The sequence below is a fragment of the Alexandromys fortis genome, unplaced genomic scaffold, assembly GCF_014885135.2.
Source record: "Alexandromys fortis isolate MF-2015 unplaced genomic scaffold, M_Fortis_MF-2015_v1.1 scaffold_48, whole genome shotgun sequence".
Classification (NCBI taxonomy): domain Eukaryota; kingdom Metazoa; phylum Chordata; class Mammalia; order Rodentia; family Cricetidae; genus Alexandromys; species Alexandromys fortis.
Window position 1 is genome coordinate 4,178,814 of NW_026067947.1, and position 18,103 is coordinate 4,196,916.

Genomic DNA, 18,103 nt, shown 5'->3' on the forward strand with positions numbered 1-18,103 from the left:
ATGATCTAAAAGGTCAGGAACCTTATCTTAGTTCCTCATTCCACCTCCCTTGGCCTAAAATCTCTTAAGTATACAGGAATCTTGGGTTTTTGATTATGATTAAATCAACAACTTAGTATTTCATTCTAGTTTCATAGTACCTTGAGGTGTGATTCGTTTCGCTGGTCTTTGTTGTAGCGTTAGCCGACTGTATACTGTTAGCTTCACTAGGAGGATCTTTCAGAATATCAGACTTTGGTCTAAGGGTAAAAGCAAAGACCCAGGAAAACAAAAATAAGTCATCATTTAAAATCTCTGACCCAAGTGCAAATTAGTACATAGTAATCAGTACCCAGATACTTACTTTGTTTTCTTGTTGGTGTTTTTCTTGGTGACACTGGGGCTAATGTCCTTGTCTTTCTCAGGTTTCTCTTTGTCAGGTTTTTCCACTTTCTCCTTCTTCTCCTTCTTAGGGGGAGGTGGAGTGGCATACTGCTGTGCCACCTGCTGTGCCACCAGCTGAGAATTGATGCGAGGTTTCCTGCAACATTCAACACAAGATACAGCATTAGTGTCTGGCTGTGAGTATTTTCTTAACAATTCAACTGTCCATTATTACACACTGTTTCAATGTTGTCTTCAAAAGGAGACATCACATGCCCTTTTGGTACATATGCACACAGCCCTGTGCAATCATCCAACAAGTTACAGGAGTGCTAAAGACACAGTCTTTTGAGCTGTCATGATTACACCGACAGCTTTCAAATACTGCTGCTGCAGAAGGCTAATCTCGTTTTATTAAAGAGACACTGGTAATCCCTTGAAAAGAGAATGAAATTAGAAGTGTGACATTCACTCCTCAATCTAATTATTCCAACTAGGCCTGCTCCCCTGCAGCTGTGATTGGCACAAGCAACACATACTGGGCAATAAAAGGTAACTGTGGTTCATACAAACTCCCAAGGGGATGAAGTCACTGTGAAAAAAACCTCAGACAAGTGATACATTGACTGTGTCATAACAGTTATGTCTGCACCAATCTCCAGCTGACACGGCTCTCTCATCACTGTTGTGTGTGTAGCTTCTAAGGAGTACCAAACATTCTCACAATGCAGGACTATTCACAGACCCAAAACGGGAGGGGGGGGGAAGCTAGCCAATGTTTCTATATACAACAACCCCTCCTCTACAGTCACATAACAAGTCTCATAAGTGAGGTCCCCAAGCTACTGCATGGCAAGTGGCCCATCAAGCATGGGAATACAGGTAGAGATGGTTGGGATGAAATGCTATTGACCATAACTGACTGCTGAAGGTTGGGTGAGACAGGACTCCTATAATACTAATATAAAATTTCCCCAGCTAGACAGTCAAGAGTAATCAATGTTCTAAACCCCAAATGGGAATATTCAAATGGGCTCTTAGCAAAGTCAAACAACTGGGCTGCTAGAACACAGCCTAGTACACCAGAGCAAAAGCCCCAAGCAAAGGACCTGGAACACAGTCAGTCCTACACAGCACTGCCTCCTCACATAGTTCAGCCAGTCCTCACACAGGACTGTTGAGCATACAAGGTTAATGGAGTACCCCTTGAAAAAACAATGTAGGGGACAATGCTTACAATTCCAGTAAAGACACAATCTCGACAAATGTCAAATCTATCAGCCTCCAGCAACAAAGGCGTTGATCAGGAAACCAGTTAGTTCAAAGTACAGTTCTCTAAGTGAAGTTATTAAGTCATAAGATTTATATATGTGGTTCTCAAACTTCCTAATGCTGTGACCCTTTAATGAAGTTCATATTGTGTTGACCCCGACCGTAAAATTATTTTCTCCCTCCCTCCCTCCCTCCCTCCCTCCCTCCCTCCCTCCCTCCCTTCCTTTCTCTTTTGGTTTTTTCGAGACAGGGTTTCTCTGTAGCTTTTGGTTCCTGTCCTGGAACTAGCTCTTCTAGACTAGACCAGGTGGCCTCGAACTCACAGAGATCCGCCTGCCTCTGCCTCCCAAGTGCTGGGATTAAAGGCGTGCGCCACCACCGCCTGGCCCTTAAAATTATTTTCATTGCTACTTCATAACTGTAATTTTGCTAATGTTATAAACTGTAATGTAAAAACCTGATATGCTACCCATTCAACCTCAAAAGGGTCTCAACCCACAGGCTGCTCTAGATGACTATTGAATCTAAGCCCTTGCCTCCAAACACCCATAACTTCACCTTCACGTGAAAAGGTGCCATCAGTTTTAACAATGAAGCAGCCCTACCTAACATGTTCCTTCAAAGAGGAACATAGCTGCAAATACAAAGATTTCATAGGCACCAAAGGAATGAGAACCAGCTGTTTACAAAATTACCAAGAACTGTAAATCAGACTTGTAACAAGCTGTCATATACTTTAACCTACACTTGGATGTCAAAAGGAATTCTGGTGCTTGGGTGTAGTGTATTTTCCTTGCATATTACAAAGTCCTGAGTTTGATCCTGCTGTTAAACCTAACAAATTTGAGGCTAGCCTGAGCTACATGAGGCTTTAATACGTACAGAAAATTACCTTTCAATTAAGCCCACTGCAAACAAAATGAACCCAAGATAAAGATAAGGCACCTGCAGAGCACTTCATATAGAGACAGAACCAAAAAGGTGCCCAGGGGCCTCATGCTAGAAGCCCAGTAAAGTTTTGTAGTGTCCTTTATCAGGCTACACTTTATTTTTTTCCCCCAAAGCTTAGGACTATTACTTTGTCCTAAAGTCACTGAAGCAAAAAAAAAATATATATATATGTGTGTGTGTGTGTGTGTATATATATATATATACACACACACACATATATATACACACACACACATTCTTTTACAACCCCCAACGCAAAAAAGAAAAAAAAAAGACTGTTGAAATGTCCTTAGAAGGCTCTATCATTTTTAACAAAAGTAACAGTGTAAAACCCCAGAGTCCTTTAAAATAAATTGGGAAAGATTGGGATGGAAGGAATTATTCAATTTTGTCTTCTTTCCTTGTGGCTTTAAGTCTCCCCCTCCTCCTCTGCCAGGCTATACTTTATACTTCAATGCCAGATAAGCTGGACAAATAAACTGGGCAATGGTGGTGCGTGCCTTTTAATCCCAGCAATTGGGAGACAGAAACAGGTGAATTTCTGTAAATTCAAGGCCAGCTTGGTCTACCAAGCAAGTCCCACTGTGGGGGGTGGGGGTAGTCAAAGAAAGGAGGGTTCTTGCATCTCAAACCACCTGTGAAGGTCTGGCTGTTGGTAGAACACCTAACAACACAGCCTCCAGCTCCCTACCGTAGCTCTTTGGCTTCTCCAGGATGCAGGACTCCTGACAAGGTCAGCTAGCTGCACAACTCACAAGCTACACTCAACAGGTAAGATGTCTAAACATTTGTGACCATGTTAGGCACTCACACATAAGCAAATATGCTAATTCTTCAGCACAGACTACAAGTTTCATTATGGACAGGATGAAATTCATATATACAGGGAATAAACGATGGCCCATTCATCCTAGCACAGGCACAACAGTGTGTGGGCAGACAAGTGATGTGTTGTGTTACACAAGCCAAAAGGAATTAGGACTAATTAGCAGAGTATTCAATTATTAGCCATGAAAATTGACTCAGCTTTCTAAAAGCACTGTGTTATTTGGAAATAACTGCTGTGTTCTAAATGTTGTATGTATGGCTCAATGATATCCTTAATTGACAGTTACCTTATAAGCAACCCACCAGCTCTTCCCCACCTAAACACTGCACAGTGGCAATTTATTTTCTTAAATTCAAAGACTTGCTACAGAATAACCACCCCTCATACCCACCTCAGTAGTTCTGTGTTAAGGAGCAATTTCATGAAAATGAAAGTCTAGAATGGTTTCTTATATTAAAAGGTATCCCCGTGAAAAACCTAATTTTTTTAGTACTAATTCCAAAAACATGCATATGCCAGGTCTAAAGACACAAAAGCATTTATGTGCAGCTATTCTTCCTATCTCTTGTAGATGTAAAAGCCTTAGCAGAAGATAGGAATTGTAGTACATCCAACATCAAGGACCTAGACAGACCAAATATGCTTTTATAAATACAATTTTATAAATCAAAGTTACTTTTCTTTGAAAAAAAAAAAAGTCTCTGTAAAAGAATTTAAATTCAGCCGGGCAATGGTAGCGCACGCCTTTAATCCTAGCACTCGGGAGGCAGAGGCAGGCCAATCTCTATGAGTTCGAGGCCAGCCTGGTGTACAGAGTGAGTGGGTTCCAGGACAGGCTCCAAAGCTACAGAGAAACAACAACAAAACAAACAAAGAATTTATAAATTTTAAGTTGTGAACAGCTAAGGCATGACTACATTTTCAGGATGATTCCTCAATTTACCTCTAAGGCAATGTGCTATACTGTCCATCTCAACAGTATCACCCACCACACATGAATGGCCCTGGCTTCTTAACCAGTGCAACTTGTGCTGATTTAATCCTAATTCCTGAACAAGTAACCTATATGATTCATAGGTTGTATTAAAACCAGCTACTTTCACACAAAGACAATTTAAAACCTCCACCATATCTGACTGTGGCCATACTTCGTAAGGTATCGTTAATTTCTCTGCTTTGACGCTTAAGAAATCTTTTAGTATTAAATATAGAGCTGTTCCTTCTCTCACAAACAATCCTTCAAATTCGCCACTAGTGACCTAAAGAAACTGTAATCCCATTCTAGGTTATTCTTTCTCACCAGTATATACCAGACTCAAGAGAACCACTGTGCTCTGTAAAATCCTTCCTCCCAATTCTAACTCCAACTACTGTATAATGAAAACTTTTTTCTCCTGAGCCAGGCAGTGATGGCACAGCCTTTAATCCCAGCACTCAGGAGCCAGAAGCAGACAGATCTCTGTGAGTTTGAAGCCAGATTGGTCTACAGAGTGAGTTCTAGGATATCTCATGCAGAAGAATTGTGTGTGAGTCTGAGCGCACGCGCGCGTGTGTGGTTTGTACTATGGAGTGTATGTGGAGGTCAGAGGACAGTTTGAGGGAATTGGTTGTTTCTTCCCACTATGTGGGCCGAGGGGATCAAACTCGGGTTGTTAGGCTTGGTGGCAAGTGTCCTTACTGACTGAGCTGTCTTACAAGCCATCTAGAACCTTTCTCTGAAGCTCAATGGTTTTCCTTGGCATTTTTATTCTCTGGTCTGAGTGGTGTCAGGATCATGCCCTCCAAGGCAGCCCAAGTACCCTAACTACAGCCCAAACTGGAACTCCTGGACTGGACGGAAAGTGGACTGGCTTCACTCCCCCCGCCCTAACAGAAAAGGGCCTGCAGCAGCATCCAGGTCTACTTTCTGATGCAGTGTACTGTGTGATTTTGGCTAAGTTACATTATCTGGCCAAGCTTGTTTCCTCAATGATGAAAGCACTGGAGTAAATGATTTTAGGAAGCTTCAAACCACCCTTACGTTTTTGCATTCAATATTTAATAAACACATCTTAGTGAAGCAGGTTTGTAGCTTACATTGTCAGCAACTCATTTAGCCTGTTTACAGTCAGCTCTATCATCTTACAAACATTCTACAGTGAGTTGGATGTGACCAGAATCATCATCTTCCAAAAGGCATGCAAAACCAACTTATGAACCACAAGGACAACAACTCCCTAGGCAAATACAGTTTCAGGTGCAAATAAACTTAATAAATCAAGTCTCCCTCCAAGAAAAAAGACATTAAAGTGATCCAATCTGCGGCCCAAATTACTTCATAGTTGTCAAAGACCCTATTTAAAATCTATGTAACCATTTCTCTAAAATACTTAAGGAACACCGAGAATCTGTAATTCTTCAAACAAATATAAAAAGCTATTTGTCGATTCCAGGTATAATACTCACCCAACTACCTGCTGAAGGTGATGCCTAAGAGAAGGGCCAAATTGGATTTATTAAAAAATCTTTTTGAACGTTTCCCCTCAAAATCTAGCCCTTAAAATTATCCCCAAAATTAAGTACACAACAAAATTAAGTACACAACAAAATTAAGGAAACAACAGCTGCGAGAAGGTAATATGATCAAAAAAGCTCATGCTATAATAATTTCTAAATCACTGGTAATTAGCATTCTGCTATGGCTGGGTGCTTATAGAAGGGAATCTTAACTCCTGGACTTGACACGAGGGTTTGTTAAACTCTCTCCACCTGCCTTATCCCAGAATGCTCATTCACACAAGGTCAAACTACACTGGATGTTGTATTTTTTCTGAAGATACCCTCAACTATGTATTTGTTAACCTTCTATCCCTTAGCTTGAGATACACCCAAGATCAAGGCCACTTGTTTCCCCATCTCTCTAGGCAAATAATCTGTAGCCAGGTTTAGGAAGCTTCGATCCATCCTGGCATGTAGCTGCTGCCTAACATTTAGAACATAATTTACTACTTTTTGCTTCTCTACTAGATTATGAATAATTATAAAGCAGTACCAACCTCTTCACTTTTGCATTACACCTCTAAAATGGCTTTGAAGTGACAGGTCCTAACAGTAGCTCAGTGTGTATTCAAGAATACGTGTGTGTCCTCTAGAAAGTGGTGTAGAAGTAGATGCGCTGAGTGCACCATCATGAGGCCTATCCTTTCATTATAATGCTATACTTAACTGTTTGGGTCTCAGAACAGACCTCTTTAAGGCTATAGTTTCTCAAGGAAAAGTGCATTTCATGAGGAGGGTGTGTGCAGTGCTGAGCTATCTATACACCATGTTTCAGTATTCTCAGTTTGCAGAAGACATTAAGGAACCAAACACCAAAAAATTATGGGGCAGGTTCAAGTAGACTTTAACTCAAAACATAACTTTTATGCTTTTCCACTAAACCATATTAACTTGGGAATGAGTGAACAGATGCAAGGGAAAGGTGAAGAAGCCAGGCTGTGGTGGCACGTGCCTTTATTCCCAGCACACAGAAGGATTTTGAGTTTGAGGACAGCAAGTTCCATGACAACACAACCATAGCTATGCAGAGAAACTCCGAAAAGCATCTCAGTCTGAAATGGTGATCCTGCCTCCCGGAATCTCGGGAGACTGCATTTTTTAGAGCTGTCTCGCCCTGTCTTTTATATTCCTCTCTAGGGTTGGCATTAAAGGTGTGTGCACTGCCTAGTTTCTATGGCAACTACTGTGGCTACTGGGATTAAAGGTATGTGCTACCGTAATCTAGTCTGTAAGGGTGACCAGTGAGACTGTTTTACTCTCAGATCTTCAGGTGGTCTTTATATTTGAAATTCCACTACACAAAACCAAAGGGAAAAACAAACAAACAAACAAACAAACAAACAAACAAAAGGAAGCAAAGAATTGCACACCATTTTAAAGAGAGGCAAAAAGTTTCCAGGAATCCCAGTGGTATCCTCAAGTGTTTCTAATCCAGTTTTGTACTAGGTGAGTACAAGCTCTAATCCTCCACCTTACCACCCATTTCAAATATGCCAACTACTCAAGGACATTCTCACTTTTGCTTAGAGAAGACTTGTGCAATCAGTTCTACGCACTGTAGTTTATAAGTATCTAGGGCCATAGGACAAAAACTTAGGAAACAAGTCCTTCAGAAATGTTGTCTTTTGTTTCTCTGGTAGAGTAAAAAAAAAAAAAAAAAAGATCTACAGACTTAAAAAAAAAACATTGTGCAATGAGTAAGTCTGCTTATTTATTAACTAGAGAAACCACACCATCACAAGTTAAGTACTCTGGCTTCAAGCGGGATTCCTAAATCACCAGCAAGATCGCCGATTGCACAATGTTAGCTAAACCCTTCATGCATATAAAAGGGACATGTAGACAAATTTATGATTTTTTATTGCACAAATGGCTATAATCATCTAGATACATTTCAATTCAGTATTTATTTCTAATCAAGTACCTGCTTCTTTCTAACAGCAAAGTAACCCCACTTTCATTCATGATCAAGTGTGTAACAGACTTTGGGTTTTCCATGCTCCACAAATGACTGGAGTCTATATGAAAAGATCTCTTCCACCCTCTTAAAAACTGCCAACAAACTTTCTGTAAAAACTGATAAAATACGTTAAGTATCTCCAATCTCCTTACGCAAGTCCCCCCCCCCACTTTTCTGTTTGGGGTCCAGATGAAGCCCTCACATCACATTTTGCTTTCATTTCTTTCCCTCTGCCTGCCTATGGTAGCTTTAGTCTTTTATGACCATGAAACTTACAGAGTTGCTTTCTAGAAATATCACTGGGTCAGGGCTGGAGAGATGTCCCAATGGTTAAGAGCACTTGCTGCATCTTTGGTGGACAAAGTCTGGACTTTACAAATAAGCTGTTTCTCCTAAAAACTTTCTGTGATTTCAGTATCCAAATGTGGAGTCCCCTCAAATTGCTACAGACACCGGGCTGATTTGGGATTTGGGTAAAATCTACCTGCCTCAGTCTCTAGAATACTGGGATTGCAGACCTATATGCAGCTCTAGACCTGGACCCTTCCACTTTTATCACCTGGAATTCTTTTCCATATACTTATTTGTTCTATTATTTCTACTAGTATGACTCTTTTAATCACACAGGTATAAAATTTATTGTTTCTTAAATCTCACATTATCATTACAGGCTTCTTCCCTGTAACTGTCCTAGCTATTGCCTTGTATCCATTTGACAAACCCATCCTTCAGAATGGGTTCCAAAGTCTCCAAGTTAATAAACACCAAATGCTCATTGGATCATCTAACGTTTTAAAGCAATACATTCAAAGAAGAAAGAAGTAAGCCCTCACTAAGCTGGGGTACAAGGTGATAAATAAATGAGCATTCCCCTCCAGGTAGATGAACTCGAACAGAAGAAGGCTGATGCGTGTGCGTGTTATGGGGTGTGTGTGTGTAACAAGGAGCTTGAATTTGAATGCCTATCACAGGCACTGACCTACAGCACTGACAAAATGCTTTATGCTTTAGTACCTAAGAATACTATGTTCCAAGGGCACACTTGATCAAACAATATGCAGCTAAAGATAGAAATGTCAAAAGAACTAAGGATAGATTTCAGTTGTATGTACTGGTCTCTAAAATATATACAATGCTTTCTAGAAAGAGAAAAAAAAACTCTCAAAAAGTGGAGCTTTCCCCTCAAAAGCCAAGACTTAGTTTATATGCCTAGCAAAGCAAACAATCTGCTGTGAAAAAGAGAACCCAGGGTTCTCCAGTCTCTCTACAGCTCAGTGCTGTACAGACAGCAACAGCTCCAAAATTGCCCATCCCATTTCTAAACAGCTGACACACACTCAAAAGCAGCCGAGAAGAAGGCAAAAGACAGTAGAACATGGTCACCATTTTTTGAGCTTTGTTAAGAGAGGCATTTTTATTGCCGCTTTTCGAGATAGGGTTTCTCTGTGTAACAGCCCTGGCTGTCCTTAAACTTGGAGATCTGCCTGCCTCTGCCTCCCTTAAAAAGGGTGCACCTCCACAGGTCGGCTGAGAAAAGAATCTTTCTATGTTGTCCAGGCTGGCCATGAGTTCAGGTTTTAAGTATTCAGCCTACAAAATTGTATCATGGACACATAGAGTGATTACCATCTCCCATCTGTTGTACCTCTTTCCCAGGCAGGTTTCCTCCCAGCTCCATGAGACCACATAGGATTTCTGAAATACAGATCAGATCCATCTTTCCTCCAATTTGTTGCACATGAATGACATAGTATATACTTCTTAAGTGGACATCTACTCGAACAGAATTTGGTCTCTCTGTGTGTCTGTTTTTTATCTAATTACCTGATAGACATTTATGCTTTTTCCATGTTTCAGCTAAAATGAAGAAAGATGAAATGAGCACCAACTATAAATCTTTGTGTGGACATATGTTTTCATTTCTCCTAGCTAGAGATCTATGGCAAGCCTACATCCAGTTTTTTGAGAAGCTGCCAATTTTTTTTTTCAACATGATTATACCATTTCACAGACTCTCTCAGCACTGAACATTTGTGATGGTTCTCCATCAGCAACACTGGGTACTAGCAGTCTTTTTCATTTAAGTCATTTACAAGTACAGTACCACTTCCAAGCAGGATTTGTTTTAGTTTTGGAGATATGGTCTCATGCAGCCCAGACCAGCCCTAAACCCCTCTCATCCTCTCATCTCCACAGGCAGCTTCAATCTAACTTTAACCTGCAATCCTCCGATAGGTACTGTGTTTTTGAGTATTATAGCTCCACAGAAACAGTATGGCACTTGTGAAGATCAAGATGTCTACCAATTTAATGCTTAAAGCCAGTGATAAGCAATTAAGTGCTGCTTTTCTACCTTGATGTTTCAATTACATCACACACATACACAATCGTGGGTACATGTATAAAGAGGCAGGTCACGCTCAGTGCCACGTTCCATTGCTCTCCACCTTATTTTCTGACACAGGCAGGCTCTCTTACTAACTTTGCTACTGGTTGACCAGCACCTCTCCTAGATCTTCCTGTCTGTCTCCTAGGACTGGCATTTCAGTCATGCACTGATACATCGGGCTTTCTGGGGGCTGAAAGTAAATCAGAAGTCTACTGAATTATATGCCTAGAGAATTTAACTGAAGTTCAAGTACATAGAAAGCAAGTTTCTTTAAAAAAAAAAGGGGGGGGGGGTTGGACACGACTAATTTAGGCACAGAACAAAAGAAAACTTAAAAACATAACTTTGAACATTACAGTTTTTACAAGATGTACTATTATTTACCAACACTTGAAAGTTAGGCAACTAACTAAATGAAGAAGTGTTTATTTTATATAGAGGTTTGCAAAATCAGTCAAATAGATGAAGATAGCTGACAAGGACAAAAGAGATAGCAAGAAATAGCTAGCACATCAGATGACAGAATCAAAATCCAAAGGGATCAGTTAACTGGAGAGATGGCTTAGCAGTTAAGAGCACTGGCTATTCTATTCTTCCAAAGGTCCTGAGTACAATTCAAAGCACCCACATGGTGGCTCACAACCATCCCTAATAAGATCTCGCGCACTCTTCTGGCCTGCAGGCAGAATACTGTGTACAAAATAAATAAATCTTTTTTTAAAAAAAAAGGCCAGGTGGTGGTAGCTACACCTTTAATCCCAGCAGTCAGGAGGATCTCTGTGACTTCGAGACCAGCCTAGCCTACAAGAGCTAGTTCCAGGACAGGCTCCAAAACCAGAGAAACCCTGTCTCGAAAAACAAAAAAAAAAAAAAAAAAAAAAAAAAAAAAGAGTTCCAGGACCCAAAGCCTGTCTTGATAAACCTAAAAGACAGCAATCTGCTTGATGTAGTTCTTTTGGGGAATAGTGTTTCACAATTCTACCTCTTCTGCTGGCATATAAGGATTACATAAGGCTACCCATTAGCTTTGGTTATTAATGTTCTATTGAGAACAATAACAGTGATCAGAAAAACCAAACAGCAGTCCAAGTCTATCAGCTTACAGACAAGGAACTACAGCCCCTCGGCTTCAGTTTCTTCCGATGTTAAAAACGAAAACACACTTGCCTTAAATTATTCCAGCAGAGCTGAGAACACAATGCCGAAACAAATGTCCTAAGTAAACAAAGAACTTTCCCACATACACTTTAGGTTTGTTCATAAAGCATTATCAAGTTTTTAACTCTGGTTTAATGAAACCAACTATATTCCTCCAAGTTTCAGAGAAATGTCTAAGAAGGTTGATGTTACAGGAAAAATATTTCAATTATGCAAAAAACAAGCCTATGATGTTTAGGCATCCCTACCACTGAGAAGGTTGAGGCAAGACTGCCACAGGCATGAATTCACTCTCGCTTATATAGCTGATGAATGAGCCTATGTTTTCTAATGATTATGAGAAGATCAACAGAGGCAGTGGGAGGTGGAAAAGCAGAAGGAATAGAGAAAAAGGTGTAAAAAACAGGCATGAAGTCAGTGTGTTTTCAAGGTAAAACAGATCAAGATTCTGATTTAGATTATGAGAGAGGGAATGGAAAATATGGAAGGAGCTGTCATCACCCCACCTACCTCCCTTTATAGAAAAAAGATAAACTACACTGAGATTCTCCTTATGAAGGAGACCCAAGACTTCAATCACCTAGACCAAGATCTCCAACAGGCACCAGTTCCTTCCTAACAGGAGCTGCAAGTAAGCCAAGGCTTCTGGGAAGGTCAAGGGTTCACTAAATAGTGTACTGTCAGTGGAGACAACCACCAAGTGTAGCATGGCAGCAGCAAGATCATTTGGTGACACAAAAGAAAAGGGTTAGTCTCAGGATGCAAGGAAGCAGATTCAAATCCATTAACTGAAATACTTAAAGTGTCCTACACTAAAGTAGGGATAAAGACTTGGAAACTGAAACCAAGATAAATGCAAAAAATAAGTTAAAGTTGGGGAAAGTGTGATGTAAGATTCTTGGTGCCCCTGATAATGCATCAGAACAAACATTTTCAGAATCTGAGAGATGAATCAGCAATTGAAATCATTGATGACCTGAATGGGAAGTATTTTGGTGGGCAGGTGAGAAAAGCATGTTTCTACAAATCAGAGAAGTAGATCTTGGATCTGTCGGAACAAATTTAATTTTAGAGCTCATGATCCTTATAGGAGTTGCAGACTGAGCAATGAAACATTCATCAGCCTCAACGGCTGCTGGATAAACTCTAAGCAAACAAAAGGCCCATAATACTACTGGGCAGTCTCCCCTTAGCCAATATTGCTTTCTAATATATCAGAGCTAGTCATAATCTAAAAACACTACAAAGGAAGTTCCAGAAATGATCAATTCACAAGTTTTAAGTAACTTTTACTATGGTATAACTGTTGTCATCTGTATTATTTTTTTTAATTTTATTGTGCCTAACTTAAAATTTAAACTTCATTCTAAGTATGTAAACATAACCAAATGGATAAAAGAAAAATATTGTGTGTGTGTGTGGTTTGTGCCAGATGCTTGGGGGGGGGGGGGGGACACAGTGCTGAGGGGAATTGGAACACATCCCTTAAAGTTAAGAGGCTATTGTATTAGGTTTTGAGGTGGACTTTGTTTCTCAGTCACCTTGGAAAAACATGTAGAATCTTTCCCAGAAAAAAGATCATCAGACTCACATCCTTGGAACATATCTACTCTCTGTGCTATGAGTTAACCAAATAGGGAGAAAAAAACGAACACTATCACAAATCAAATTTCTATCCTGCCACCCCGGGTTTGTCTGCATGGTCTTGGCTTTCCAGAAACTCTTTAGAACAGGCTGGCCTCGAGTTCTGAGACCCCTGGAATTAAAGACATGGGCCACCACTGCCCAGCCTCTGCTGGTTCTTAAGCTGGCTGAGTAAAGTCTCTTTTGGAAATCTTAGCATATAGTACGACAACTATTAACTCAGACAATAAACTGCACAACAGAAGGTGTGATCTGTGGACCCCATCCATATTGTTCAGGCTGTGTCCAGAATTCATCCATTTTTATAAAACAAGAAGCAGGATTACTGATTAAGAGACTATGTGCAGGAATGTGGCAGCCAAACCACAAAGACCCTCTGGAAGCCTTAATGACAGGCTTACATGGTGAGCAACTAAAACCTGTACCTGCCAACAGCCATCAAGTACCCAAGTCTTCAGTAACAACATACTTTCTCCAGCCCCTACCAAGCCTTCAGATGAGGAAGAAGGCAGCAGATGATACTACTGGAACTTCATCAAGGATAAGCCCCTCCCAGACACCTTACAGAAGGCTGTACATATCTTGCAATTACTGATTTGGGGGTAATACATTCATCAACACAACAATACAGACAGACTACATAAAAAAACACCTATTACCTCCCAAATGCACAATAACTTTATCAAGTGATGGTGTCTTGGAGAGACAATAAATATCTAACTTATACATTATGATCAAATCTACTCTAGAGAGAATAATGGCATATCTCAGTAAACTCAGAAGTGAATCTTTATGACCATGCCTCTATGTTCTGAGAAATGTGTTAGGCAATTCACTGTTCCAAGAGCATCACACTACACTTACATAAACCTAAATAGTCTGCGTACTATATACTGTACAGTGGTGGTGGCATTATATAGCCTAATCCTCACAGCCCCAAAAGGAACAAAAACCACGGCATTAAATTCAACACAAATGATACAATCAAGGTGTACTAAGTGAATGTGAAGCTGCTGCTGGCATAACATAGTAAACTGTTTACAGTGAAAGAGTATGAGTATACATGAAAACAAAAATTACAGTAAATATTTAAGTCAAGTCAGATGTGGTGGCACACACCTGTAAAATCAAGACTTCAGAAGTTGAGGCAGAAGGTCGAGGACAAGAAGGTTGGGCCAGTTTGAGGCTACCCTGTTAACACACTTTATATATTCATTCACTGTCAAGCCTTAAGCATTGTGTCCAGGTGCGAATGACATATTTTTCATCACCAGCAATGCAGTAGTACTAGGCTTGCTTACTAGGTAACTAGGTTACCACACACAGTACTTTATATGAATTTCCAGTGTGGTGGCTAGGATGTTACCAGGTAGAAGGACTGGTTCAGTTCCTTGATAACATCATGGGATCATCATTGTATTTTTGGCCTGTAATTGACCAAAATGTCATCATGTGGCACCTAACTTAGTAACCTAGCTAGTCCACAGTCTCTTCAAATATTCAATCAAAATTTGTCGGTTGCCAGGCAGTGGTGGTGTATGCCTTTAATCCCACCACTGAGGGATCTCTGAGTTCGCGGTCGTCCTGGTATACTGAGCAAGTTCCAGGACAGGCTCCAAAGCTACAAAGAAACCCTGTCTCTCAACAACAACAACCAAAGTCAGTATTATTTACTTTATTTCTTTAAACCTGGAATCAGCAAACTTTTTCTGTAACAAGCCAGGCAAACTCAAATACAGCAATGAGAAAAAAAAAATCAACACTTAAGTAGACCATTAAAAGCTTAATACTTAAGGGGAGATGGGGAGAGAAAAGTGAGAAGGGGAGGTTGGGGGGAACTTGGGAAACGGGATGTTTGGGATTAAGGAAGGTCGGATAGGGGAGCAGGGAAGCACACATCTTAATTAAGGGAGCCATCTTAGGGTTGGCAAGAGATTTGGTCCTCCCAGGTGCCCAGGGCGATGTCCCCAGTTAGTTCCTGGGGCAGCTGAGGACAGAGAACCTGAAATGACCCTATCCTATAGCCATACTGATTAATATCTTGCATATCACCATAGAACCTTCATCTGGAGATGGATGGAGATAGAGACAGAGACCCACACTGGAGCACTGGACTGAGCTCCCAATGTCCCAAGGAGGAGCAGAAGGAGGGAAAATATGAGCAAAGAAGTCAGGACCACGAGGGGTGCACCCACCCACGGAGACAGTGGGGCTGATCTATTGTGAGCTCACCAAGGCCAGCTGGACTACGACTGAAAAACCATGGGATAAAACCGGACTCTCTGAATATGGCGGACAATGAGGGCTGCTGAGAAGCCAAGGACAATGCCACTGGGTTTTGATCCTACTTCATGTTCTGGCTTTGTGGGAGCCTAGCCAGTTTGGATGTCCACCTTCCTAGACCAGGATGGAGCGGGGAGGACTTTGGACTTTCCACAGGGCAGGGAACCCTGACTGACCCTCAGACTGGAGAGGGAGGGGGAGAGGAGTGGGGGGGAGGGGGAGAGGAGAGGAAGGAGGGGGGGAAAGGGAGACGGGGAGGGAAATGGGAGGCGGGGAGGAGGCGGAAATCTTTTTTTTCAATAAAAAAATTATATTAAAAAAAAGCTTAATACTTAATGTAGCTTAGCTTGTCAAGGAGCAGAGTACTCATGAAGGAGGTGAGGTCTTCATCTTAGAACAATTCCAAGAAGCCATTGAAATATTTTCTAGAGGAAACTCCACTCTCCTTATTTAATTTGCCTTAAGACAGTATTTTGTCTCAGTCTCTAAAATTAGACACATTAATCTCCTAGGTAGAATTCTTTTCCCTAATAAAAGCTCCCCATTAAATGTCTTTTCTCAAGTGAAAATCACTGCAGGCACTTGAAATCAGTCTGGTGGACCAATCAACTTCCCCACAGGAAAAATAACAGGATCAGGCTACATCAGCCACAAATGGGAAAGGTGGGTGCTCACTGTGAAATCTAACTGTCTTGCTCTCACTGGGGTACAAGGTCTCCTGCTTGGTGACTGAGGACATTTGAGGGAAGACCTGACTTTAGTGAATCATCTGCTAGAGTAAAAGTGTCAAGCCAGCTTCTTGTATACCAGCAATGATACAAAGAAACCTTTAATCATCAGCATTTCCAATACACAATTTGCATGTACATCAGAGTCCCTGCTGACACAAACCTAAAACTGAATGAAGTCTATATATGCTTAAGAAAAGTCAATATTACAAGAAACTTTTTATTTTCACAACTTCTAATAAAACTTCCCTATAAAGTACTTTAAAGAAGAGTGTAAAAGTGATAGTGTGAAGACTACAGGTTTAAAACAAAGAAATGAAACTAGTATTTAATGAGCTTATTTAATAATTCAACTCCATTTTCTTTTCTGCAAAGGGTAAAATGGCATGTGTGTGAACATGGACAGACAAACACACACAGGGGGGATTTCAATATTAAAAAATCATTACCATGGTGAGAAATGAATGGTTCAGTAGGTAAAGTTGTTTTGCCATTAAGCCTGATGTAAGTTTGATTCCCAGGACCCAACATGGTGTAAGGTAAAAACTGATTCTACAAGTTCTCTAACTTCCAAGCACTGGTGCACACACCCACACACACACACACTAAATGAATAAAACATAGTGAAAGTCGTTATCAAAAAGACAATGAAAGGGTAGATTTTAGCACAGCAGCTGATATCCATTAGGGGAAGAAAAGATTCATCTCTCCATATGCTGGAAATACTCTGGCTGGGTAGCTCTACTTGTTGCCTGAAGAACACAAGTCACCTTGGTCCCTTGTCTTTGGAGGAGTCATGAAGATGCTGCTGAACAGAAGATAGAGGGGGCATTTTCTGAAGGTCTGGATAGTAGAAACCAGATATGGTGGTAGATGTTCAAGTGCAGTCAAGCTCTCAAGTACAGAGAGCTGCAGGGAAAGCTTCCACTACACTTGTGGTGACCTGGATAGTCACCCCAGCACATATAACTAAAACTTTGTCCTCAAAATTCACATTCACAAGTTACTTAATTTACGGCACGGAAGATCAGGCAACGCCACTACAGAGATTCTAGCTTAGATAGCGCTTTCCAAGTTTACCAACCAAACAGGCTTAGGCTTTCCACAAGGCAAAAACAAAGAACACTGACTATCCTGTGCATTTAATTCCCACAACAATTAAAACCATGGACAATTAATGGGCAAAAGACCAAATATGATTACCTTCTCTCCTGTTTATTAGGATATGTTTTCTAAATTGTGAGATTAACCACGTTTTGGTTTTCTCTTTCTGCTTAAAAAAAAAATCAGTCCAATCTATATTCTGTGACAAAAACGAACTCTAAGGCCTTGCTTTTGGGGGAAGGGTGTGTGTGTGTGTACAAAATCTTGCCCCATGCTTCAGGTTGGCTTCAAATACACAATCCGTGTGCCTCAACCTCCAGAACACTGGCTTTACAGGAGTAAATACCATGTCCAGATAAGGGTGAGGGGCAGAGAGACCAATCACTTTATTGAGTTTCTAAGTCCTTAATTTTAGTGTTTAATCTTTAGATGCAGTGGCCTTGCTCTAATTCCTTATGATTACACTAACTTCCTTTAATGCTCACTTGATTTTCTTAAAAGTAGCACTCACAGGTAAAAACATACTGCTAAAGGCTAGAGATGAATCCTGAAACTCATGTGCCATTAATAAACAAGCATCAGACAATAAATAAGTGGTCTACCAGTCAGTTTAGAAATTTTAACATTTAGATGATTTCCACCTCTTAAAAATAACAACTAAAAATCTTGGCTATATTACTCATGTCAATAAAATTGCTGTGGTAAGCATTAATGATCATTTGATAACAACTGCTTTGAAAAATAACCACTCTTCATAAACACTGGTCATTTCCCCTCCAACCAGTTTCCCATAGGACTCTCTACCATTTAGTGAGTAGGTTCTTTCAACCAGGCCTAAATGCCACAATCTACTGACTGTCTTCTTCAAGCATTCAAGAGGGGGG

General features: G+C 40.6%; 1 protein-coding gene across 1 annotated transcript in view; it reads right to left on the reverse strand.

Annotated features, from left to right (window-relative positions):
• Rybp (RING1 and YY1 binding protein) overlaps positions 1-18,103 on the reverse strand; it is a 52,328-nt gene that overhangs the window by 4,032 nt on the left and 30,193 nt on the right. Inside the window, exons 3-4 of the mRNA XM_050149340.1 lie at positions 344-520; positions 141-239 (exon numbers count right to left, since the gene is read on the reverse strand). Coding sequence (XP_050005297.1) covers positions 141-239; positions 344-520 — 276 coding nt within the window. The remainder of the gene's footprint in view (positions 1-140; positions 240-343; positions 521-18,103) is intronic.